The 27,556-nt window shown below is 38.0% G+C and overlaps 3 protein-coding genes across 5 annotated transcripts; all 3 read right to left on the bottom strand.

Annotated features, from left to right (window-relative positions):
* Positions 1-1,581: 1,581 nt before the first annotated feature.
* Positions 1,582-3,311, bottom strand: LOC115987588 (putative lipid-binding protein AIR1). Of its 3 annotated transcripts, XM_031111171.1 has the most exons (3): positions 3,231-3,311; positions 3,089-3,155; positions 1,582-1,769 (listed from the first exon to the last, which is right to left on the bottom strand). In XM_031111171.1, exons 1-3 carry the CDS (start codon positions 3,309-3,311, stop codon positions 1,582-1,584), a joined length of 336 nt encoding a protein of 111 aa, XP_030967031.1. The 3 variants fall into 3 exon arrangements, with proteins under 3 accessions (XP_030967031.1, XP_030967030.1, XP_030967029.1); XM_031111170.1 differs by having other exon boundaries at positions 1,582-1,782; positions 3,093-3,311; XM_031111169.1 differs by having other exon boundaries at positions 1,582-1,772; positions 3,083-3,311.
* A 1,781-nt stretch (positions 3,312-5,092) lies between these two features.
* LOC115985162 (14 kDa proline-rich protein DC2.15-like) lies at positions 5,093-5,368 on the bottom strand. Its single transcript, XM_031108127.1, has one exon. It carries the CDS (start codon positions 5,366-5,368, stop codon positions 5,093-5,095), a length of 276 nt encoding a protein of 91 aa, XP_030963987.1.
* A 21,597-nt stretch (positions 5,369-26,965) lies between these two features.
* LOC115985164 lies at positions 26,966-27,556 on the bottom strand. The gene has a single exon (XM_031108128.1). The coding sequence runs from the start codon at positions 27,554-27,556 to the stop codon at positions 26,966-26,968; it is 591 nt and encodes a 196-aa protein (XP_030963988.1).

A 27,556-nucleotide genomic window follows, 5' to 3' on the forward strand; every position in this document is an offset into this window, starting at 1 on the left:
AATTATGATTGTTTTTAATTTTACCCGTGTATATATACGAGGTTGCACACTAGTTTCTAATAGTAGATGAAAAAGAAAAAGGGAAAAAACAAGAGGCTAGAGGTTGCTAGATTAGTTTGGTTTCACTTTTCACGGTTCTGGAAACAGAGGACATGGTTATTGTACAATGTCAGTGAATTTGGAGAACCATGTTGAATCTTTATGCAATAGGAATAAATTTTATTTTTATCAAGAAAGAAAATAACAAGGAATTTGAAGTATAATTAGTAGTGGCTCTATGAAGTGAAGGGGATTTCTATAATTGGTGACAAGTGGGTAATTTTAGCATCAATTCTGGTGTTGGATGTAAAAGTTTAACAAAACAGATATGTATTCAAAATTTCAAAGCACTTGATGAATTTTGATTTGTCCAGTATGAGATTTTGGATGCCTGTTTTGGATTTGTATAATTAGAAAACTCTCTCTTCAATGATAGAGAAGCATGCACTTCTCCTTGGTGACTTGCTCATTTAATACATCAGTTGGAGATTAAAGCTGTAATTAGCATTTAAAGATTCAACTAAAAAAAAACCGTAGTTTGAGCTAAACCAAGCTGCTTTTGCATGTGTACTACTAAATTATTTGAGACCAAAGATAAATTAAATGGTGTAATGCACCATCTAAGTTAACCTCATATTGACAAATTTCAAAATTGTCACATATTACTTGGATCCAGGCAAGTCATTCTAATCAATTAGGCAGTTTTCTTTTTCATATTTCTCTAGGAAACTCATTAATTATCACATTCAAAATGTACTGGTCGACTTGTTGTTGACATGTTGTATGCTCTTAAGGATCAATCCAAACCATTAGAGCCTTGTTGCGACCAATTTCATTTTATTAATTTTCTTGACAAATAGCTTTTGTAGTTTGAAAATCCCTCATCTTGCGGCTAGTTATTCAAACAATAAAAAGGAAAAAGTCACGTGTGGATTGACATGTATTCTCAAAGAGAAATGTCAATGTCTCCAACATTTTCACAATAAATCTTAAATTGTAAAAAAGTAATTTTAGTGGTGAGTTTAAATTGAAACCAGTAATAACTTACTACACAAGATTTGATGTGAAAGTGTTATGAAAATATTATGGATGTAACCCTTCCCGTTTTCAAAAGAAGTAGAAAATTAGCAATAGGGAAAAAATTTAAGGGATTATAACATTAATCAAGTATTGTGGTACCTGTTTGTATAGTCAAAATCCATTAAACTAAATACACAATTCATGAATGTATGGTACAATAAATAATGAAAAAGGTTAAGAACTTTCACTTCTGAATCCTGATTGGAAAAAAAAAGGTGAAATAATTCACATCAAAGCTCCATATTCATCAAGAGAAGATATTTTACATCATCCAGGAAAAACAAATACACATTTTATTATTTCCCAAAGAATAGCCAGTTGAGAAGACCTTCCAACAAACCAATTGACAACCAAAATAGGATTGATATCAAATCAAACCAGACCCCATCAACAAAGGATGTAGTGAAAATAATTAGATAACATGAAACTTGGTAGAAAAATGAGAGATTTAGCTTAGCACCATTAGGCACATTGGAAGCCTTTTGGTACATTCTTTCCACAATAATTCAATAGCAAGCTCAATGAGAGGGGGACATTAAGATTGATGCCTAGAACATTGGCCTTGATAGCAGTGCAAAGACAAACAGCAGCCTCAAGATCAACAAGACCTTGGATGAGGCTGCAGCAAGGGGTTTTTGGTGGGGTTCCCACCATGGTTTTCAGACCCGGACCGGACCGTACGGTCCGACCGGAATAACCGTGACCCTCCCATCAATCCGGTTCTTTAGACCCTAAAAACTGTTCTATACATAAAAAGCATGAAACCGTTCCAACCGCGGTTGAACCGGCCGGGTCTAAAAACCGTTCACGGTTTTCACGGTTCAGATCAAAGCAATAAAAAAATTTAAAAAAAAATTGTTGAACCTCCTTCTTCTTGCGTGTCTCTCTATTACTCTTTGCATTTTTCTTTTTCCGCTCTCAGATCTTCCATTTCGTGTCTCTCCATAAAGTTTGGATCTTTTTTCTCAAGTGATAGAGAAGAGAAGGCAACATTAGATAGAGAAAATGAAAGAAGTTGTTGACCCAAAAAAAAAAGGGAGGGAAGAAGGAAGAAAAGAGCAGAAATTCACAAGCACACAGTGGAGGATGCTTAAGTGAAGAGAAGAATAGAGAGCACTGCATCTGAAACTTTCAAAGAAAAAAGTAAAGACAAGTTTTGAATGGTAAAATGCCAACTTTGAAGCACTTTGCGTGGAGGAGGTGCTGCCAACGCATTCTTGGAAGTTGAGAACTTTCATTTTATATTAATACTCTTTACTTTTATTCATTTGCTTTATTGGTCTGTCCACCCACCAAAACAAGAGACTCCAAGTGCTGTGCTAGTTATTTACTGTCGAAGAAGAATGAAGGCTTCAGGTGAATCATCACATCATTTCACAACTAATGTCTAATGGGCTATTTATGTTGGGCCCAAAGAACCTAACAATTACAACAACTTTGGTTTTCTTTTAAGTTAAATCACAAGGCCCAATGTTTCTTTGTTTAGCCCAAAAAGCATTTCCATTACACGTGCAAAATATGAAATTGCTAAAAGCATGATGAGAACTTTTGAGTGAGTTGAACCAACTTGATTCAAGTTGATTAGGAAAAAATAACCAAGATATAATAATGGGTTAAAATGAAAAAAATATCATAACTTAACCAAAAGTTATGATATAATAACTTAAGTGACATATTAAGTTACATAATAACTTAAGCATGGTTTTGTAACATAAAAGTGAAAGTTATGATATGAAAAAATACATTTGAAAGATAGATTTTTATATTTAATTCGGTTATTTAATTTAATTTTTCTATTTATACTAATTTAATATATTTATTTATATTTAAATAATTATTAAATTAATTATGACGTCATCACGGTTCGACCCCGGTTCAACCTCGGTTCAACCTTAAAATCCTTGAACCTCTTCTTTTTAAGGTTCAATGAACGGTCCGGGTTTGAAAACCTTGGTTCCCACAACAAGGTGCACCAAGTCATTCAACAAGTTAGCACACACCCCTAGCTTAAGGGTGTCCTTGGGGCAAGTGGCTGGCTTATTAGTAGGAAGGTTGGGTTGTGAGTGTTGTGGAGTGTGTTTTGGAGTCTTCAATGGTGGTGGGCAAGCGACATTAGTTGAAGTGACCATTGTGAAAAAAAGAAGGTTGAGAGAGAGTAGAAAAGCCATGGTTGCAATAGCCTTGGAAGCCATTTTTAGACACACTTGCCAAGGCTATATGTTTGTAATTAAGGATGGGTTTGGAGTGATGGTGGAGGTATGGTGAAATGGGTTAGAGTTTATATAGATGGAGATTGTGGTTTCTTTAGAGTTTAGGGAATAAAATGATTGATGAGACCCTCGTGGGCACATTGGCTTGGATCAAATCCGGTCACTAGTTGGCGGTGCAGCTTGGAGAATAATTGAATAAGCCATGTTCCAAAGTTTTGGAAGATTCTTCTGTATGTTGATTATTTGCATGGATTTATATAGCACCAAAAACAAAAAGACACCCTATATATCTTTTTTATTTTTAAATTTTTCTAAAATTTTGTGCTATTGTTTGGTTAACAACCTAACATATGTTTACATACATAAGGCATGATATCTAGTTTATTTTGATTATCAATCCTCAAACCAAATAATATGTATGCTTTAAATTCTAATTATTTTGATTGATACCACAACATTTTCTTGATGCAATAGTCACTCCAAAAGTATAAATGCTTATGGGGTATGGGAGAAGAAAGGATAGAGTTCAAGTCTACCGGTGGGATTATAGAATTTCTATCTTTTATCAAAAGAAATTATTTTGATTTTTTTTTAAAATTTATAAATATAATATATCCTTACCATTACAACTTTTCAACACTTATCCTATCACAGATTGAGTTATATTATTGGTTCTTCTATATAAAAAAAAGTTATATTATTGGGATTTAAAAAAAAAAAAAAAAAACTAGTGGATATTAAAGAAAGTGCCTACTTCCTCAGCGTGATTTTCTTTGTTAATATTTAAAAACCATAATCATTTGGCACCGCAGGCATATGAGAAAGCACAATTATTTGTAATAATAAAAAATAATTTGTATGAAGCCCGTGAATAACAGAATAAGAGTGTTATACTAAATATTTTTTAATTAGATGCAAATATCACAGCGGAGGATGCTCAAGTGAAGAGAAGAATAGAGAGCACTGCATCTGAAACTTTCAAAGAAAAAAGTAAAGACAAGTTTTGAATGGTAAAATGCCAACTTTGAAGCACTTTGCGTGGAGGAGGTGCTGCCAACGCATTCTTGGAAGTTGAGAACTTTCATTTTATATTAATACTCTTTACTTTTATTCATTTGCTTTATTGGTCTGTCCACCCACCAAAACAAGAGACTCCAAGTGCTGTGCTAGTTATTTACTGTCGAAGAAGAATGAAGGCTTCAGGTGAATCATCACATCATTTCACAACTAATGTCTAATGGGCTATTTATGTTGGGCCCAAAGAACCTAACAATTACAACAACTTTGGTTTTCTTTTAAGTTAAATCACAAGGCCCAATGTTTCTTTGTTTAGCCCAAAAAGCATTTCCATTACACGTGCAAAATATGAAATTGCTAAAAGCATGATGAGAACTTTTGAGTGAGTTGAACCAACTTGATTCAAGTTGATTAGGAAAAAATAACCAAGATATAATAATGGGTTAAAATGAAAAAAATATCATAACTTAACCAAAAGTTATGATATAATAACTTAAGTGACATATTAAGTTACATAATAACTTAAGCATGGTTTTGTAACATAAAAGTGAAAGTTATGATATGAAAAAATACATTTGAAAGATAGATTTTTATATTTAATTCGGTTATTTAATTTAATTTTTCTATTTATACTAATTTAATATATTTATTTATATTTAAATAATTATTAAATTAATTATGACGTCATCACGGTTCGACCCCGGTTCAACCTCGGTTCAACCTTAAAATCCTTGAACCTCTTCTTTTTAAGGTTCAATGAACGGTCCGGGTTTGAAAACCTTGGTTCCCACAACAAGGTGCACCAAGTCATTCAACAAGTTAGCACACACCCCTAGCTTAAGGGTGTCCTTGGGGCAAGTGGCTGGCTTATTAGTAGGAAGGTTGGGTTGTGAGTGTTGTGGAGTGTGTTTTGGAGTCTTCAATGGTGGTGGGCAAGCGACATTAGTTGAAGTGACCATTGTGAAAAAAAGAAGGTTGAGAGAGAGTAGAAAAGCCATGGTTGCAATAGCCTTGGAAGCCATTTTTAGACACACTTGCCAAGGCTATATGTTTGTAATTAAGGATGGGTTTGGAGTGATGGTGGAGGTATGGTGAAATGGGTTAGAGTTTATATAGATGGAGATTGTGGTTTCTTTAGAGTTTAGGGAATAAAATGATTGATGAGACCCTCGTGGGCACATTGGCTTGGATCAAATCCGGTCACTAGTTGGCGGTGCAGCTTGGAGAATAATTGAATAAGCCATGTTCCAAAGTTTTGGAAGATTCTTCTGTATGTTGATTATTTGCATGGATTTATATAGCACCAAAAACAAAAAGACACCCTATATATCTTTTTTATTTTTAAATTTTTCTAAAATTTTGTGCTATTGTTTGGTTAACAACCTAACATATGTTTACATACATAAGGCATGATATCTAGTTTATTTTGATTATCAATCCTCAAACCAAATAATATGTATGCTTTAAATTCTAATTATTTTGATTGATACCACAACATTTTCTTGATGCAATAGTCACTCCAAAAGTATAAATGCTTATGGGGTATGGGAGAAGAAAGGATAGAGTTCAAGTCTACCGGTGGGATTATAGAATTTCTATCTTTTATCAAAAGAAATTATTTTGATTTTTTTTTAAAATTTATAAATATAATATATCCTTACCATTACAACTTTTCAACACTTATCCTATCACAGATTGAGTTATATTATTGGTTCTTCTATATAAAAAAAAGTTATATTATTGGGATTTAAAAAAAAAAAAAAAAAACTAGTGGATATTAAAGAAAGTGCCTACTTCCTCAGCGTGATTTTCTTTGTTAATATTTAAAAACCATAATCATTTGGCACCGCAGGCATATGAGAAAGCACAATTATTTGTAATAATAAAAAATAATTTGTATGAAGCCCGTGAATAACAGAATAAGAGTGTTATACTAAATATTTTTTAATTAGATGCAAATATTGACAAATCTACTGTTAGATTACATTATCTTTGTATATTCTTTATGCTTGCAAAATTTCAAGGTGATAAAAAATTAATATCCATGTCATCAATCAATTGTTAAAATTCAAATTTTTGTAGTTTAAAATAATGCATAAAATATAAGTTTATGGATCAAATGGTAAATAACATCCCATTGATATGAAAATTGGCGTGTATGTTAAGAACATATAGAACATGTAATTCAACGGTTGGATTTTCAAAATATTAATTCAATAACAAGTTATTGAATGGTGTAACATTACTTAGAGTTACACTAGGTGTAACTTGAACCAAACTCTCTCTCTCTCTCTCTCAATCAGGTTCGTCCACGTCTTCATCCATGGATATTGATGTTGTTATTGTTTGCAATTTCAGTGTACCAGACTACAAGTATAATGGATTTGTCAGTGGTGGACGTAACTGTGAGAGACCTCGACAAAAGCTATCCCTCAAAAAAGAGATTTAGGTACCTTTTAGAGCACCTCTCTTTTTGGGTAAGTGGTATAGAGTCGCCACTTATTGGGTCCTAATTACAATCTACCAAATATTTACATGACTTTTGTCCTAGTTATATTCTACCCAAAACAAGCAAAGACAAGGCTAGATCTACTAAACCAAAGACCTAAATCCAAATGCTAGGTTACGGAATGGGAAGGTGTTAGGCACCCATTCCGCCCAGATAGAATCTGGTCTTCTAGACTCTTGTGACCAATGTACTATGTTATGCATTTTAGGAATGATATGTTGAACATGTGAAACTTTAGATATCACCTAAAACAATTTTACAAGTACCATCTACTCAATAATCAAATAATTAAAAAAAACTTATAATGGTACCCGTTTGAAGAAAAATTGCTAAAAATATCCAATAATTTCTCATTATTAACTCTTCTCATAAGGACAAAAAGAGCATCATAGGGAACTTATACTATATTTCAGAACTATCATTAATTAATATATAAAAATATATATATATATATATATATATATTTATATTTATATATATTTTGTCTCCTCACTAAGTATGCGTTTGGTTCCACTTTAAGGAGCCAAAATGCATGTTTTATAAAAGCCCATTTTCCAAATATGAAAGACTCACATGTTATAACATGAGGCAACTGGGTACGAGCTTTTGCCAAAAGCCACTGCGCGTTATTAAAATTACCGTTGGAAGCTACTATGAATTTTCCAAGTTGCCCACTGTGTTTTTAAAGGTAGATCACACTATCTGCAGTCCATAGTCCCAGAACTAGATCTCATCTCTCTTCTACAGTGGATACTGTCGAAGTGAATTGGGTCTTGATTCTTGAGACTTTTAATTAGTTTTGAACCCCCTGCAACTGCAATACAAATTCGCACCCCCTCACCATGAACCTGACCCCTTTATTTTTTAAAGCCCAACTTAAACTCCAGAGAAAAAAAAAAAAAAAAAAAAGTCCAAAAGAAAATTTTGTTCTTTAATCTCAGAAATAAAAAGCCCATAAATCAAAATTTAAGAAATCATAAATAAAAAAATGGTCAAATAAAACCTAAGAATTCGTTGCTGCCTAACCTCCAAAATCTCTCATTATTCTTCTCCACTCTTCAAACCCAAAGGAAAAAGGCTGCCTCTGCTTCACACACACACAAAATCTGCTGCCGCCTGATTGTACCTAATTTGCCACCATTGCCACCGTCGCTTGGTCTGCCTTCTGCCACCACTTGATCTGGTTTTTCAGCTCTCTCTTTCTCTCTTTCTTTCACTATGAGAGTGTGTTTATAGTGTTTTGATATGCTATTTCACTAAATTTGCGTGAGTGAATCACCGTATGTATGTGTGGAGTTATCTTTTGATTTTTATTTTTGGTTGAGTTTTTGAATCTTGGACTGTGTGTGTGTGTGGGAGCTATGACATTAAGAATTGTGTTTTGAACTTCTGATATTTGTTGTTGAGTAACTCAACTTGAGTTTTGAGTCTCTAAAGTAAAGTCTGACCGTGTCTGTGTAAATGTGTGTGGGCCTGTGAGGGTTAATGGGTTATAGACTTATATAACTTATTACTTTTATTAGTTTATAGTGTTTTATTGTCGTTCGGTACTTGAGTTTGAGTTTCTTTACTGTTGGGTGTTGCAGAGTTGCTGTAAGTGTTTTACTGATTTGATATAAAGTTGGGTTATGACTTATTACTTTGACTATTTGACTAATTTATGATTTGTGAGTAGTTTTTTAATTTTGTCAAATAAGACTTGTGAGTGGTTGTTGGCTATATAACTTGGTCAATGCATTAACATTAAAGACAATAAAAATATAAAATATTTAAAGAATTATAAACTTATAAATTAAAGAATTGCAAAAAAAATCACTTAACATCAATAATTAATATATTTAATGTATTAGAAAAAAATATGTCAAATGAACTTATAGTTTATTTTTTGTTATTTTGCCAATACTATGGATAAATTTGTAATAAGGAAACCCCGTAGGCCGCAAAATTCATCTTCTACCCAAGATGCATATCTTACTCAAGATTCATCTTCTAAGCATGGTCGTGTTGATGTGTACAATCTTCCTTCAGACCCTGGGCTACGAAAAAAGATTTCATTCTATCATTCTAATGATCGAGATGAAATAAGAAGATATTATTTACAAAAAAAAATCACGTCAACCTTATGAACACGATTTTTAGCAATGAAATATATCAAGAATGAATTGCGCAATCGAATGGGGGATCAGTGGTTGAATGATTGTTTGACTGTGTACATTGAAAAAGATATAGCTTGTAAGATTGGTAATAAATCTATCATGCAACAGTTTCAAAATATGAAATCTCGTAGAAGATAATTTACAATTGTAGAATTTCAATTTTTTTTTTTTTTTTTTTGGTGTGATATTGATATATTCAAGTCTCTTTTGTTTTAGATTTTATATAATTTATGTTTCTTATTAACCTCTGGACAAAAATCCTGGAGCCGCCCCTGAATCCGTGTATTAATTCATGACAATAACCAAGCACCCCTGGTTACTTAGATAATTCTCAATCTGACTAGTCTAAAAGACTAAAAGTAAACACACACACATACATAATGCTAGTAATTCTAGCTTGCTTTAGTTCTCCTTTTGCGACTTGTGTGGATTATAGCTGCACTTCTTATTTTAAGTGGCATCCAGAACAAGAAGGTGATAATTGCAATTACCCTCTTTGGAATTGGAGCCTATTCATGCAAAAAGCACCAGTTTACGACACATTTGGAGGATCTGAGGATGGGGTTCTCAAAATATGAAATCTCGTAGAAGACAATTTACAATTGTAGAATTTCAATTTTTTTTTTTTTTTTTTTTGGTGTGATATTGATATATTCAAGTCTCTTTTGTTTTAGATTTTATATAATTTATGTTTCTTATTAACTTCTGGACAAAAATCCTGGAGCCGCCCCTGAATCCGTGTATTAATTCATGACAATAACCAAGCACCCCTGGTTACTTAGATAATTCTCAATCTGACTAGTCTAAAAGACTAAAAGTAAACACACACACATACATAATACTAGTAATTCTAGCTTGCTTTAGTTCTCCTTTTGCGACTTGTGTGGATTATAGCTGCACTTCTTATTTTAAGTGGCATCCAGAACAAGAAGGTGATAATTGCAATTACCCTCTTTGGAATTGGAGCCTATTCATGCAAAAAGCACCAGTTTACGACACATTTGGAGGATCTGAGGATGGGGTTCTCAAACTAAATGGTGAATTTATTGGGTTCTCAAATTTTGGTGAGAATTTCTCATCAAAGTTAAAGTTTGAATTTTTTAGTCACAAAAGAAAATATACCTTAGATTACAACTTCTCAAAGATTCTCTCTCATACTCTCATCTAGCAAAGATTTTGTTGACCAAGCGTGAAGAAACGAATTTGAGGAGCGAACATGCCCACTTTGAATTTTCATTTTCCAAATTAATATTGGGTTTTTTTTTTTCCCACTTTGGAGAATTTGTTATTCTGTGATAGGCCAAAAACGAATTGACCCCTTATGATAAATTAACCAATTAATTTAGCCAAGTGAATTAATTAAGTTAATTAATCATGCAAACGAGTGGTAGCACAAACAAATCACCAATAAACTAATTATGTAGCGGAAAATAAATAACACGGTGATTTGTTTACGAATAGGGAAAACTTAACGGCAAAAACTCCACCAGGTGATTTTCAGGTCACTACTCCCAAAATTTCACTATTATCACAACAAGCACTTACAAGTAAAGAAATCTCAGTGCTTTATACCAACCTACAGTTGAACCCTTACCCCAATACCCAATTGGACTTGTTTTGTAGTGACAATTTCCCCTTTTGATGCACAACTCCCAAGTATGTGACTAACCAATGCGCGGATCCTAGTACGCGACTTCAATCACCAACTAGAGAATGTTGTTGGCTGCAAAGTTCTTCAGTTCATCCCAACGATGAAGATCAAGAAAGTGCTTAGTCACAAAACCCTATGGTGCATATACATAGTAACTTCTTCACAAGAATGATGAACTAGGGCAAAACTTTGTCTTCAGTTACAAATTCCTTGAACAAACTTTGCTCAACACTTGTGCAACTTGTGTACACTTTGACGGCCCTTAAAATAATCCTTTTATATGTCTAGGGTTAGAAGAAAAGAAAGTCCAAACACATAATCACGGATTAGAGTCAAAACAGAACTGGAATTCTGTTTTTCATAAAGCTAGACAAATACCTGTCTGTCGAGATGCTGTATAGCAGTTGTTGAGCCTTGAGGCTGGAACAACTTCTTAAACTTGATGGATAGCTAGTTGACGAGATTTAATGAAATGCACTCCTTCAGCTTGAATCTTGGACAGACTTGCATGTCTTCAACACTTGATCTTGAAACACAGTTTCTTGAAGTATTAAACACATCTTAGATCTATCCAAATACAAGTAAAGTGTGTTTTGTCAAAGGATTAGCCAATTATATAAAATAGTGATATATGTTCCTAACAAGTGAATCACATATGTCCTAATAATCTCCCCCTTTGGCAATCTGTGACAAAACCACAACAAACAAATGAGATATAAGAGAAGTCATAAATCACTCAACTCATATTCACTTGTTGAATACAATAAAATTTATCCTAACACAAACTCTTGAAAAACTTTGCAAGAAGAGAGTTTATGGCAAGTAGACTTTGACAACCTGTATTTTTGAAACACTTTTAAACAAAACTCATCAAGACATCTTTGTGTGAAACAGAAATAATAGATTGTATACAAGTAATAAGAACCATGTGTATAAAGAAAGAAAAGAAACAACATATACAAGGGTAGGTGAAAGAAACATACATCAACATACATCAACATATATAAAGAAGATAAGTACAATGTATGTCAAAAATGGTCACAAGACCCATGTACAAGAACACATGTATCTAAAATAGAGAAAAGAAAAAGATACAAGTAATCCTCACTACATCCCTCAAATATCAACACTCCCCCTAACAAAATGTCCTATACTAACTCTCCCCCTAAGAATGGCTACTCTCGTATCCAAAACTACTCCCCCTTTTTTTTTTTTTCACGAGTGACAAAGGGTAAGAGTGTCAAGTAGATATCTCATCGGTAGAGTTAGCATGTCCATCATCATCATCTGAAGCATCATCGTCATCATCACCATCATCATCAAACTCAGAAGCCATTGGAGGAGGTGGTGGAGGAGAAGCCTCAGGAGTAAAACCACCCATGGTCGCTTGTCGCTGTGCAATACGATTGACACGAACATTCACCTGATACAACTTTGTAGAGAGTGTATCAAGGCGAGCATCCATGCGCTGCAGCTGTGCCATGATGTCTCCTAGAGTCACATCACCTGAAGAAGAGGAGGGAGCGGATGTGGATGAAGCAGAATGAGACAAAGCAAAACGGGAGGGAGGAGCTACTGAATCCGACTGTTGAGACCGAAACTGCACCTCGCTACGTTTAACGGTAGTGTAGTCTATGGCACACATGACAGGAAAATGGTCGGAAGAGGGAAAAGGGACAGAAAATGGCATAGAATCCGCGTGATAGCCGAAGGGAAAATGGGCTTATCACGAGTAGCCGTATCCCTATACACATCTAAGATAGAAAGAATGAAATGTGAAGAAAAATCTATAGTGAGGTGCTCTAACAAAGAAAGCAAAAATCGAGCACGAGGCTCTGTGATAGAGTTACAGTGAGAGAGTGGGTGTAAAACAAAAGTCATCACCATGTTCATGAATCTAGGACCTTTAGCAAAAGGCCTACATGGTGTGAACTGATGATCACCCCAATCTACAAGATGCTCACAGAAAGCGGAAATCATCTCGTTTTTAGACACAGTCCTCTGATGCTCACAACCGAGGTAGTTATGATGCTCTACCCTCGGAACATGAAGCACATCCGCAACAAGCTGCGGTGTGACTACAATGCGCGTACCTTGAATGCGAGTAGAAAAGAGAGGTACTGAAAAATCGAAACCATGCATGTTGGAGTAAAACTCCTGGATTAGCACGGTTGGACAAGTGACCGGGATGTCACATAGTGACTCCCATCCCTGACTGTGAATAACAGTGGGAAGGTTAGTGTCGGCAAAGTCCACCAAAATGACTCAGTGTTCCGAATGAACACCTCGTCGAGAAAAGTTCTCCAAGAAGTCCTTTCGGGCATCCTCATCATGAAATCGAATATGAGAAGGAGTAGGATCAGAAGAAGACGATGTCCTAGAATGCAAAGGGTTCTAGGACGGAGTTGACTTACGCTTAGGTGTCATAGACACGACTAACGTAAACAGAAAGAGAAGGAGAGAAAGAGAGACAATCAGAAAAGTCCCAAAGCAATTCAAATATAACAAGTATATTGAAAAGAGAGGACGTATGCATGGGGAATGCATGAACATGTGATATGCAAAAGAAATTGTATCATGGGCTCAGCCCAATCCAATCCTACCATCACACAATCAATTTACACATCTAAATGCATGATAATACTGTTATTATGCTAATGTGATACAATGCATGAGATTTTAAACTCATTTAAGTAAAAACCCATACCAAAATTTCAACAAACACTTATCAGTTTTGAAAAACCCCAAAATTTTGCAAAAACCCCAAAACCTAGGTTTCAAAACATGAATGCATGTAAATGAAGGAGATTAAAAGCTTACCAAGTGAAGGAAAACTTGAAAAAGCTTGAAAAATCACTTGGGAAGAGGTTTGGAGTGAGAGAGATCGTGTTTGAGAGAGGAACAGGTGCGGACAGATTGAGAGAGATCGAAGAAATGAGAACCAGACCGCGAAGAAAGATTATATAAGTCCTCAGTAAATCTTGACAGATAGAGGTGTCGAGAAGTGTCGAGACATTTGTCGAGGAAGGTGTCGAGAAAAACAATGTCGATAGATATAGCTGTCGAGGAAGGTGTCGAGAAACAAAATAAAGACACAAGAAGAGAAGCTCAATCGATCCACCAGCTGTCAAGAAGCTATCGAGGGTCCAGGAACTTTCTCGTTCGATCCACCAACTGTCAAGGATCTGTTGAGATTGCGATAAGAAAAGACCTTAAGATCTCGATAGATACCCAGGTGTCGAGGAGGTGTCAAGATTGCTTAAAAACCGTTTTTCAAGAAGAGAAAAACAAAGATATGAATGCAACCAAGCATGCAACTCAACCAAAAATCCAATCAACATTTTAAGCTCTCAAAATCATTTCTCAACAAAAAATTTAAGCACAAAGGATCCCAAAAAACACACACACACACACACACACTAAACAAGTCTAACCAATTTTATATTTCAAAAATAAGTCAAGATAGTTTAGTGAGCATACATTAACACATGTAAAACCTTGTGATGGCCAAATCACATTTTACCTGCACATGTATCAAAATTAGTAAAGAATATTGCGTGTTGTGTATGAAAAACATCGCAAGATTGCATAAGTGTATACATGTTATGACGATTTGGGATATGAGAAAATCACTTTAACTCACACACAATCATAACTGTTTAATAGGGACTATCACCATCGAGGTACATCATATAACTCCCACATCTCCTAAAATACACGCTTGCAATCATATTTAAAGCATTTTGATCTTTTTTTTTTTTTTCATTTTCTTTGCATATTTTTATGAAAGTTCAAAAACGTGTAAAAACACCTTTGAACGTTTAGACCCCCAAATTACAACTTAATCAATTCAAGCAATATGTCAAACAACTAGTGTGCGGAAACTTAACATATGCTATCATACGAAATTGATTAAACACTATCTAAGCCATAACAGATTAAAATCCACAGCAGATAAATAAAAAGGCAAAGATAGAGAGGAAGGAAGATGCAAACACAAAGACAACACGCGATGTGTTATCGAAGAGGAAACCGAAGCCCTCGGCGAAAAACCTCTCCGCCGCCCTCCAAGCGGTAATCAATCCACTAGAAAATATAGTTGGGATACAAGGACAGTAATAGACCCTCCAAGCCTAATCTACCCAGTGCACCTAAGCCCTCCAAGCTTCTTGCTCCAACGAGGTTGCGCCGAACCTTTTTCTTTTCTAGCTTTCCGGATTCCGCTACTAGACCGTAGCATCAACCAATGTAGATTGGCTCCTTCCTAACTGCTTCCCAGAAATCCAAACAGCAGTCTCACAATGATGATGATGGTGAGAACCTGGTTTGGTATAATGCCTCTCAAGGATTTAACAATGGAAAGGAAGAGAGTTGAGGAATTTGAAGAGTCTCTAAGGTATAGATTGTGTGTGAATCAATCTAGTTTTTCTTTAGGGTTTCTCTCTCAAAATTCTCTCTGGAAGCTCTCTTTCAATCGTGGGTAATAGGGGTATTTATACTGGAGTGGAGAGGAATGTGAAACGTCAGGTTTTTACAAAACAGGGGTGGCTCGCGGCTTGATCTCGCGGCTTGACTAAGTCGCGAGATCCAGTCGCGAGATAACCGTATGGCCAGTTGTCCTGTTTTGTCCTGTAGTGCCCCAGCTAGCATGACTGTTCATCTTCCAGCATGCTTGGCACGTGTGCAGCTTCTGGCGGCTTGCAGCCGCGAGTCACCCGCGAGTCCCAGCCGCGACACTCTGTTTTCTTGCACACTCTTGAGCAAACTTCACTCTATCTCACTCACTACCCTTACATCAAACCCACCTAAATACAGGGTTACTAAATGCTGAATTACAAGCAAATTTGACACGGAATAAAGCCAATAAGATGGTTGAATAAATTCAACCTTACATTTTATTTAAGCAAATCATGCATGGGCATATAAGAGAGAGAAAAGAAATACCTAATGATGGTAAGCATTTGAGATTCCAATTTTGCTATGTCGAAGCACACAAATGTTATTGACACTGCACTTTTGCTATGCCGAAGCATACATGTGTCATATTATGATTGGTGAGTAACAGTGATAAGATGGTTATTTATGCCTTTCTCTTAGGATTTTCTAGTCCTTCCCGTCAAAAAGAGTGATACGAGTGTTAAGTGCAAAAGATAACTTAATCTTACTCATCACAAACAAGAGCCACAAAGTTCACTTGCTTAGTTGTGCATAGAGATGCTCATCTAAGCTATAAGAGATACAAAGTTTAGAAAACTTTGTTTCAATGACCATCCAAGGTACACAAGTACCAATGTACACAAAACACACACTGTTTTTGTATTTTTCTGATTTTTCAATTTTTATTTTTAATTTTTATATTAACAAAAAACAAAATAATCAAAACTGAAAATAAACAAAAACATGTTAAACAATGCAAAGTATAAAAACTAGACTAACTCAAAACTTGAAAGCAAAACACACAAGTAATGCACATACAAAAACAAGAAGAGAGAAAGAGAAAAGTGATAGAATCACTTGGAGCCCTCTTCCTTCCACACCTTGGAAGAACCTTTCCTTTGATTAAACCCTTGAACCGGTGGTGAGGGGGAATAATTAAAATCGTTCAAGTTCGAAAGGAACATGAGGGCTTTGAGAAGATCTCCAAGGGGAGCAAGAGAGGATTGAAGCTGATTCTGACTTCTAGATGCTATCATGTTGTTGCTCTGTTGAGTGGCAAGCCACTTATAGCAATTTGGTCGAGTATGACTGGCAACTCCACAATGATGACAGAGATGCTGCTTCTTTTGTTTAGGCTTTTGAGAGTTAGCCTTCTTAGTCCTAGGGTTCTTAGCTTCCTTCTTATCTTACTTAGGGGGTGCTCCTAAGATAGATTTACCTTTGTCTAAGTTCTCACTAGCTAAATCACTTTTAACATCATTGTTCTCAATTTCAACATTATTGCTAGGAGGAACAAAAACAGTATTACTAGTAGAAGTAGTATTAGAGGAAGAGAAGCCATACCCTAAACCTATTCGATTAGAAGCAGATTTCAGAAGACTAGGCATCTCATCAAACTTTACACTTGAAGTCCTCTCCAATTAAGCTCTGATTTGAAACAGCTTAGCTTCAAGCTTCTTTGTCTTCTCAGCCAAGAAATTGTTCTCGATTCTCAGTACTCCAATAGTTTGATTAGCCTCATCAAACTTTGTGGAAAGCTCTTCACGATCAAGTTCCACATCATTGAGCTTCTTGGTGGTCAGCCTATAAAGTTTCTCATATTTCTCAGAGAACTTGTATAATTTCTCATAGGCTGTATGGATATCATCTTGATCATCCATCTTCTCAAACTTGGAATCCACCAATTCCTTTTCTTCAACTACATCTTCAACAATTCCATTAGTAGGATTGACAATGCAGTGAAGGCATTCAAGATTCTATCATCCTTATTGTCGGAATTATCCTCTGGCTTGGTGTCGCTTAAAGTAGCAGCAAGTGCCTTGCTCTTCCCAATGCTTTTGAGATATGTAGGACACTCTTGTTTCATGTAACCGAAGCCTTGACACCCAAAGCACTTAGGTCCTGTGGGAACAGTGTACTGACCGCCATCCCTTGCATCCTTCTTCCCTTTGTCTTGGATCTTGAACTGAAAAGAACTGGATTGCCTACAGTCCTTGTCGAAGCCCTTTCCATTGGCATTCTTCATAAACTTCTTGAACTGCCTGGTGATGTAGGACTTCATCTTAGAATCTTCATCATTTAAAGACTCATCTGTCTCACTGCTCTTTACCTTCAGTGCCATGCTCTTGCCTTTACCTGTCTTGCCAATCCTAGTCAACCCTAGCTCGTAGGTCTACAGATTTCCAATCAACTCTGTCAAATGAATCTTGTCAATGTCCTTTGATTCCTTGATTGCTGTAATCTTAGCATGGAATCTCTCAAATAAGATCTGAGCACCTTTCTCACAATCTTGGGTTCAGGAATGGTTTCCCCAAGATTGAAAGCTGAGTTCACTATGTCCTTAAGCTTGGCATAGAACTCATCAAACAACTCATCCTCCTCCATCTTGATCTCTTCAAAGCTTGTAGTGAGCCTCTGAAGCTTTGAATCCTTAATAGCCTTTGTTCCCTCATAGGTTATCTAGAGGATGGTCCATGCTTCCTTAGCAGTTTTAGTGGAGGATATCTTCTTGAACTCCTCATTGGTGACCGCACTGAATAAGGCATTCAACACTCTGCTGTTGAAGTTTGCCACCTTGATCTTGGCATCATCCCAGTTGGCCGGCACTTCCTTCGGCTTGGTCCAGCCTATCTCAATAGCTTGCCACACTTTCTTATTTGAAGACTGCAAGAAAGCTCTCATGCGTACTTTCTAGTATGCATAGTTAGTGCCATCAAATAAAGGATGTAGGATTAACGACTGTCCTCTATCCATGACAAACAAGGGTCAATGGATCAACACAGCAAAGATTAAACTCTAATCAGAGTGTGCCTGCTCTGATCCCACTTGATAGGCCAAAACAAATTGACCCATTGTGATAAATTAACCAATTAATTTAACCAAGTGAATTAATTAAATTAATTAATCATGCAAACGTGTGGTAGTATAAACAAATCACCAATAAACTAATTATGCAGCGGAAAATAAATAACATGATGATTTGTTTACGAATGGGGAAAACCTAACGGTAAAATCCCACCGGGTGATTTTCAGGTCACCATTCTCGAAATTCTACTATTATCACAACAAGTGGTTACAAGTAAAGGAATCACAGTACCTTATACCAACCTTCAGTTGACCCTTATCCCAATACCCAATTGGACTTGTTCTGTAGTGACAATTCCTCCTTTTGATGCACGGCTCTCAAGTACGTGACTAACCAATGCGTGGATCCCAGTACATGACTTCAATCACCAACTGGAAAAGGTTGTTGGTTGCAAAGTTCTTCAGTTCATCCCAACGATGAAGATCAAGAAGATGATTGGTCACAAAACCCTACGATGCATATATACAGCAACTTCTTCACAAGAATGATGAACTAGGGCAAAACTTTGTCTCCGGTTACAAATTGTTTGAACAAACTTTGCTCAACACTTGTGCAACTTGTGTACACTTTGATGACCCTTAAAATAATCCTTTTATATGTCTAGGGTTAGAAGAAAAGAAAGCCCCAACACATAATCACGGATTAGAGTCAAAACAGAACTGGAATTCTGTTTTTCATAAAGCTTGACAGATACCTGTTTGTCGAGATGTTGTCGAGCAGCTATCGAGCAGCTATCGAGTAGCTATCGAGCCTTGGGGCTGGAACAATTTCTTAAGCTCGATGGATAGCTAGCTGTCGAGATTTAATGAACAGCACTCCTTCAGCTTGAATCTTGGACAGACTTGCATGTCTTCAACACTTGATCTTGAAACACAGTTTCTTGAAGTATTAAATACATCCTAGATCTACCCACATACAAGTAAAGTGTGTTTTGTCAAAGGATTAGTTAATTACATAAAATAGTGACATATGTTCCTAACAAGTGAATCACATATGTCCTAACATTCTACAAATGTGAACTTGACTCTCCATACGTGCCTTTTGATGAAATATAACCCTATGGGTATAACTAGAAAACTCCCTAAAGTAGTAAGTTACAAAGAAACACAAGAAATCTTGTAAGTCATTTTTTAGAATTGCTATCTGTAGAACCTAACAACTTGGTTGTATCTGATGATGCTTAGATCGTCAGTAGAAATGTTCGTCCTGAAGGGAGTCATCCTCAGCTAATCCTGATCCTGCAACAAGTCAAGCAATGAAAAGAAAGAAAGTGGTCACTGGTGTGGTGCTTGCCACAAGGTCTCCGATGTCAAAGTTAGAACGGCTAGACTAATAGAATGTCTGATGTAGAATGTTTTGAGTGTATGTGTACTTTTTTTTTTGGACCTTATGGGTAGGTATTTATACAAGCGTTTTCCTCTTCCTTCTAGTCGTTAGGGCTACCTTAATGGTGATTTTATTCTTGTATCAGTAACGCCTTCATAGAACATTGATGGTGGGTTATTTCCCCAAAGGTATAGAAATTTATCATTGCTTTGTAACGCTTCATTAATGATTAAGGATGGATGAGTCTATTCTAGCCTGATGATGATCACTGGTTGGACGGTTTCCAGGATTGTCCTCATCATTGCTTCGTCTTGTAGATGAAGGTATAATCGGGATCATCAGATGCCTCCCCTATTCCAAGGTCGTTCGTAGTTTGGACGATCAAAGGAATATGAGAAGGTTTTTTTTTTTTTGGCGGTTGGAGCGCTTGGGGTTTTGCTCCCATATTGATTGCTCTGTGGTGGTGTGGCACGCATCGTGGCCACGTGTCTTCCTTTGGTTGGTTGATAGGTCTTGTTTCCAGTGAAGCCTTTTTAGATTTCCCACACTTTTCAAGGTAAAAGTTTTAATTTTTGCTTTTCCCTTCTCACTTCTTCACTTTCTTTTCTGTGATTGGTTTTTCTGACTTCCCAGTTGTGCATTTTGCTCCTAGTCTTCTCAGTTTCCTCCCTTATTTTCAGGTACGCCCCTTATTTTACTCCCTTTCCTTTTTGAGTTTCATTTGTATTCCTTTTTCTTGTGCTCCTATTTTCCTTTTCAGGTGGTGTTGCTTTCTTTAATGGTGGATTCTTCTGAAATTAGGCGCACTTCCCCCTCCATCGCCTTCTTATTTGCTTGCTTAGGGGCGTTGGTAGATTCCCGTAGTGATACGTTACGTGCTTTTCCATCTAGTGATCCATATCCACATATTAGGGATTTTGTGGTGGCTGGTAGTGGTCTAGGTTTTATGTTGGGTGGCTTGTACCCACTATTGCATAACTCCCTAGTTTGGTTTAAATCCATTAGAGAGGCTTTAAGGAGGGAAAATATGGGGCCCGAGATGGGTTTAGACAATCTAGAGAGGAACTCGTCCTCTGATGTAGGCACGGTTGGAGCAGGGGTAGATACGACTACTTCTACGCCTTCTGGTGCACCTTCATCCTCTCATCCTCCTGCTTTTGGTGAACCTTGTTCTTTCCATGCTCTCAAAGAAAAGTGCTCCTTGAAGATAGAGGTTTTCAATATATTTAGGGACAGATTTCAATTTCCTGATGAGACTAGGGCTCGTCTTCCTAGGAAGGGTGAGAAGGCTTGTGCCTTTGCCCATGGAGAGGTCTGTTTCTATAAGGCTACGTTTTTGTGTGGCCTCAGATTTCTCGTCCATCCGTTCATCATGGAGCTTCTTCATTACTTGAACCTTGCTTCGGGGCAGCTTATGCCGAATTCGTGGAGAATCGTCATAAGTTGCATGGTGATTTGGACGATCATAGCTGACGGGGATATGATCACGCTAAACGAGTTCGTCCATCTCTACCATTTGAAAGAATCCAAAGAGTTTGGGTATTACGAGTTTGTGCCCTGGAATAGGAAGTCCCATCTCGTCGTTGATCTTCCATTGTCCTTCCGTAACTGGAAGTCTAGGTTTTTCTTCGTGTCTGGCGATGGTTGGGAGACTCTTTTTGATGACTTTTGGGGGGACGTCCCTAGGTTGCTACGCCGATGGGAGACCCCTTGCCTTGGTGCGTTTGCCTCCCATCAGATGTTTTCCTTTTTCCATCCTTTTGTTATATTGGTCATCATTCTGACCTTGCCTATTTTTTTGTCTTGCAGTATAAGAGCGTCCAGAGCTTGAAGAGAAGTTCAAAGAGAGGGTTCAAGAGGCCATCAAGTACGTGAGTACTATTGACGATTTTGACGAGTTGGTTGATCTGCGCATTTTAGCTCGTCATTGTTTGGGGCTTGAGCCATCAGATTACGTCCTTCATGTAATTGACTGGGAAGAGAAAAAATGTGAGTTATCTAAGTTATTCTATGCAAGATCATCTCTTCTCCTTTTTCTTGGGATTAACTTTACTCTTCTTGGTGTAGAGATGACGACAAAATTCAACAAGGAGATGTATGCTAAAATTAAGGGGAAGAAGAACAAACCCTTTTTTGCAATCAGAAAAAGAAAGTTGAGGATTATAGACAAGGATAAGGAAAAAGAGACTGTGGAGAGAGTCTTGTCCACCCTCGCTTTGGATCAGGACAAAGATTAGGCAACTTCTCTTGGTGTTTCAATCGAAGAAGTTGTCCGTCCTTCCAAAAAGCAAAAGACTGGAGACAAGGAGAAAGAGAAAGTAGGCTCCAGTGTTTGGGAGGACGCTGGAGTAGCAATGGACCGTGTAAGCGAGCTCCTTACTCCCGAGGAGATGAAAGAGATTTCAAGTGTGCCTTCCCACAAGATGGTGAGCCGTCACGTTCACAAGCTCGTGCAGGTAGTTGTCCTACTTTTATCCCTTTCTTCCTCATCCTTAAGGTTTTAACTTTCTCTGCTAACTTTGGCTACCTTGGTTGTTAGGTATTGGGTGAAACCAAGCACATCACCACCCAATAGTTGGTGAACGAGGAAAAGGCCGTTATGGCCAATTCAAAAGTGGAGGCGTTAGAGGCTGAGGCTTCAGGACTACGAAAAGATTTGGTAGCTGCTATGGACACCAACAACGTTTCTAAGGAGCAACTCAAAGTTTTGTCTAAGAAGCTGGATTCCGAGAAACAGTTGATGAAGCAGAAGGACGAGCTTCTTGCCTCAGCTGGTCACAGTATGAAGGTTGTCATTGCTAAGGCCATCCTTGCCTTTCAATCCACTGATGAGTATAATAACATTCTATTTTTGAGTGGTATTTTAAAGGCTTCGAATTGTTGAGGAGGTACCTGATTAAACATGGCCCGAGGACTGATTTGGAGGAATTAGACTTTGAGGTTGTTGATAAGGAAATGAAGGAGGACGAAGCGGCCTTGGCAACTCAGGCTGCAGCATCTACTGGTGCAGACCCTTCTCAGGCTGATAAGGACGAAGAAAATGCTCCACCTACTTGAACCCGTTGTCCCTTGAAGAAGAAATTTCTCTCTTTTTTTTTTTTTTTGAAAAATGCCTTGTATGTTTTAAGGCCACTAGACAACTCATATCTAAATGTTCCCCTGGTTTTAGGGCTTTTTGAACAACTTTATGTTAATGCCTTCATCTTTATTCATCTTGCATGCATTTCTTGTTAACTATTGTCTTATTCAGAATATGCCTTTTGTCCTTTTGTGGACTTAAAAAATTTTTGCTGATATTTTTGCTTATTCTCGTCCTTTTAGGGACTTGAAGAAATTTGTCCAAATGTGGACTTGGTCATCCTTTACTTGGACGACGTTCGTGAAAATTTTTATCTTTAACTTGAGTAGAATACCTCTAAGTAAGAAATCTTCTAGACGATGTATAATACTTAAAGAGTCTTATCAGCTTATATTTCTTTGGACGATGTACATTCACATAAGGAATCTCATCGTTTGATTTTCTCTTGGACGATGCACATCCATTTAAGGAATTTTATCGACTTTCTTTTGGACGATGTACATCCACTTAAGGAATCTTATTGTCTTATTTTTTCTTGGATGATATACATCCACTTAAGGAATCTTATCGTCTGATTTTCTCTTGGACGATGCACATCCACTTAAGGAATTTTATCGTCTTTCTTTTGGACGATGTACATCCACTTAACGAATCTTATCGTCTGATTCTTTCTTTTGGACGATGTCTTTGCTTTTTAGGTTTTGTACATAGTTTGAGAAATAGAAGGATGACAAGAATACATGGGGCTCTGAATAATATGTTTATTTGATTAAAAAGTAAGAGATAATGCATACAGTTGGGTTACAATTCTTGCCCATAATACCTCTTTAGATGTTCCACATTCCAAGAACGAGGTAGCTTGTTCCCGTCCAGATCCTCTAGATGGTAGCTTCCCTGTCGGGAATAGTGGATGACTTTATACTGTCCTTCCTAGGTTGGCCCTATTTTGCCTTATGTAGGGTCTTTAGTTGCAGCAGTTACTTTTCGAAGGACGAGATCACCAATGTTGAACCTTTTTAGCTTCACCCTCTGATTGTAGTATTCGGCTATCTTCAGCCGGTACTTGTTCATTCTTTGAGAGGCTCGGTCTCTGACTTCGTCCAGGCAATCCAAGTTTAGTTTTAATTGGTCGTTGTTACTTTGTTCGTCGAAGAACTTCGTTCTGAGGCTGGTGAGTCCTACTTCAACTGGGATGACTGCTTCTATTTCCTAGGTTAGATTGAATGGCGTTTCTCCCGTTGGCATTCGAGTTGTAGTTCTGTAGGCCTATAGAACACTTGGTAATTCCTCAGGCCATGCTCCCTTTGCCCCCACTAATCGGGTCTTGATGATCTTTAACAAGGTCCGGTTCGTTACTTTCGTCTGTTCATTGGCCTGAGGGTGTCCTGGTGACGAATACTTGTTCTTGATGCCTAGGCTTGTGCCAAATGTCCTGAATCTGTGGCTGTCGAACTATCGACCATTGTCTAAAATGATCGTCCTTGGTATCTGGAACCTGCAAACAATATTTTTCCAACCAAAATTTTGTACCTTCGCTTCTGTGATCGTCGCTAGTGCTTCTGCTTCTACCGATTTCATGAAGTAGTCTATCGTGACGAGTAAAAACCTCATCTGTCTCTTTCCCTGTGGTAAAGGTACCACAATGCCAATTCCCCATTGTGAAAATGGCCAGGGTGAGGAAATGGTCGTCATCTTTTCCCCCGGGACCCGTAGGACATTTCCATACTTCTGGCAGCAATCACATCTTTTGATGAAATCCATTGCGTCCTTCTGCATTGTGGGCCAGAATAACCTGCCCTCATGATCTTCTAGACGAGGGATTTTGCCCTCGTGTGGTCGCTGCAAATTCCTCTGTGCACTTCTTCTAGAACATACTTAGCTTCTTCCTCTTCTATGCACCTCAAGTAAGGCTAGGTAAAACCCCTTTTGTAGAGCTTGTCATTAAGTATGGTGAACCTAACAGCTCACTTCTTGATCTTCCTAGCTTCTTCCAGGTTCGATGGTAACCTCCCGTCTTTAAGGTAAGATAGAATAGGAGTCGTCCACCCTGAGCAAGTGTGTATGGCGAAGGTCTGAAATTGATCGATGTTAGGGAAATTTTGTTCTTCCAGTCTCCAGTCACCTGCCCTTGATTGATCATTTGCAGATGCAGCCTGTGCGACTTCGTTAGCCTCAACATTCTGGCTTCACGGGATCTAAACAAATTCTGCATGATCAAAGTTGCTTATCAGCTGGTTCGTCAATTTGAGGTACTTCTGCATTCTTGTCTCCTTTGCTTCAAAATCTCCTCTGACTTGTCCCACGACGAGCTGTGAATCACTCCTTAATGAAATGTTTTTAGCTCCAAGTGCCCTGACAATTCTTAGTCTTGTTAATATAGCCTCGTACTCCGTTTCGTTATTTGTTGCAGGGAACTTGAGTTGGACATCATACTTCAAAACGTCTCCTTTAGGGGAGGTGATGACGACGCCTACTCCACCTCCCTTCTGGGTTGACGAGCTATCCATATGGATCGTCCAAAGTTCTTCGTGGTTTTCTTCATGTTCAGGGTTGGTGAATTCTGCTATGAAGTCTGCCAGTGCCTGAGCCTTGATGGCCGTCCAGGGGCGGTATTCTATATCAAACTGACTGAGCTCAATAGCCCACTGTACCATTCGTCCAACAGCTTCAAGTTTTTTCATTGCTCTTTTGATGGGCTGGTCTGTCATTACTATGATCGGGTTAGCCTAAAAGTATGGCCGGAGTTTTCTCGAGGCCACTATTAGAGCGAAGGTAATCTTCTCTAACTTCGGGTATCGGGCTTCAGCTCCTTGAAAAGCCTGACTAATGTAGTACACTGGAAGTTGTATCTTGTTCTCCTCCCTAATTAAGGCTGCACTGACTGCAGTTATAGATACTGCCAGGTAAAGGAATAAATCTTCTCCTTCCTTGGATGGACTCAAGAGTGGAGGATTGCTCAGGTAGCGTTTTAATTCCTGGAATGCTGCCTCGCATTCCTCCGTCCATACGAAGGCCTTTTTTAGGGTCTTAAAGAAAGGAAGACACTTGTCCGTCGCCTTTAAGTCGAATCAATTGAGGGCAGCTACTCTTCATGTAAGAGATTGCACTTCTTTCACCGTCTTTGGAGACAACATCTTGAGGATAGCCTTCACTTTTTCAAGGTTTGCCTCTATCCCTCTTTGCGATACCATGAACTTGAGGAACTTCCCTGAGGAGATTCCAAAGGCACATTTGGATGGGTTTAGCTTTATGCTATACTGTTTGAGTGTGTTGAATGTCTCCCTGAGATTGTCTAAATGGCTCTCTTCTTCTTTGCTTTTATTGAGCATATCATGAACGTATACTTCTACGTTCCTCCTGATCTGCTTGCTGAACATCTAGTTCACCAATCTTTGATATGTGACTCCTGCATTCTTCAAACCAAAAGGCATGACCCTGTAGCAGTAGACACCTTAGTTGGTGATGAAGGCTGTTTTTTCCTGATCTTCCTTGGCCATTTGTATTTGGTTGTACCTAGAGAATGCATCCATGAAGGTGAGGAGCTTGTGCCCGGCGGTTGAGTCTACCAACTGGTCGATTCTGGGTAAAGGAAAGCTGTCCTTCGGGCAAGCGTTGTTTAGATCAGTGAAGTCAACGCACATTCTCCGCTTCCCATTCACCTTTTTTACCATGATGACATTGGCCAACCACTCGGGATAATAGACTTCCCTGATGAAGTTGGTAGCGAGCAGTTTGCTCACTTCGTCCATGATGGCTTTGTTCTGTTCAGGGGTAAAAACTCTTCTCTTCTGCTGGACAGGTTTCTTCTCGGGGTCTACTTTTAGGCGATGTTGGATGATGTTGGGTGGTATACCCAGCATCTCTTAGTGGCTCCATGCGAAAACATCCAAATTACCTTTTAGGAAGCCAACGATCTCTTTCTTCATTTGGGGATTTAGGCTCGTCCCTACTCGAGTTGTCTTTGTAGAATCCCCTTCGACCAACTCTATCGTCTCCAGCTTCTCAACGATTTCTTGCGTCTTGTCTTCAATTATCCACGTGTGATTCTCCTTTGAGGCTAGGACTGTCTGATAACACTCCCTTGCCAATACCTGGTCTCCTCTTATCTCGCCAACCCCTTGTTCTGTTGGGAATTTCACTTTCAAGCAGTAGGTGAAAGTGGCTGCCTTCCAGCGATTGAGGGTAGGCCGTCCTATAATTACATTGTAGGATGAAGGTGAGTCTACTACCAAAAAATTATGCTTTTTTGTTACCTGGAGGGGATGTGAGCCATCTGTGACCGTTAGTGTCACTATTCCCTGGGGATACACCTTATCTCCACTGAAACTGACGAGGGGGGACTTGAAAGAACAAAGTCTCTTTGGGTCCACTTTTAACTACTGGAATGCAGAAAGGAAAATAATATCTGCCGAGCTCCCATTGTCAACTAGAACCCTTCTGGTATTGAATCCTTCAATCATGATCATAATGACCAATGGGTCATCATGAGGCTGCTTTACTTCCCTAACATCTTCTTCTAAGAAATACATGTCTTGGTCAACCCATCTTTGCTTCGAAGGAGGCAGGCTATGGACACTGTTCACCTGTCTTTGGTATGATTTCTTGAGGGATTTGAACGACCTTCCCATGGACGGCCCCCCTGTGATGGTCCTTATTTCCCCTATTGCACTTTGTGGACAAGGTTGTAGGTTATCCTCGTCTCTCTGAGAAACTTTGTGTTGATCTCTACCACCGTCCCTATACTTGCTCGAATCTCCTCTTTTCACGTACTTGTGCAATTTCCCCTTCCGTATGAGTTCTTCTATTTGCTCTTTTAGGTCTCGACAATCCTCTGTGTAATGCTTGTGATTTTTGTGAAAATGACAGTATTTCCTCTTGTCGCGCACGTTGGGTGACAAGTGTAACGGCCTGGGCCATTTCAGGTATTTCTCGTCCTTAATCTTCGTCAAGATCTGGTCAACGGGCAT

This window comes from Quercus lobata, chromosome 4 (genome assembly GCF_001633185.2).
Source record: "Quercus lobata isolate SW786 chromosome 4, ValleyOak3.0 Primary Assembly, whole genome shotgun sequence".
NCBI lineage: Eukaryota > Viridiplantae > Streptophyta > Magnoliopsida > Fagales > Fagaceae > Quercus > Quercus lobata.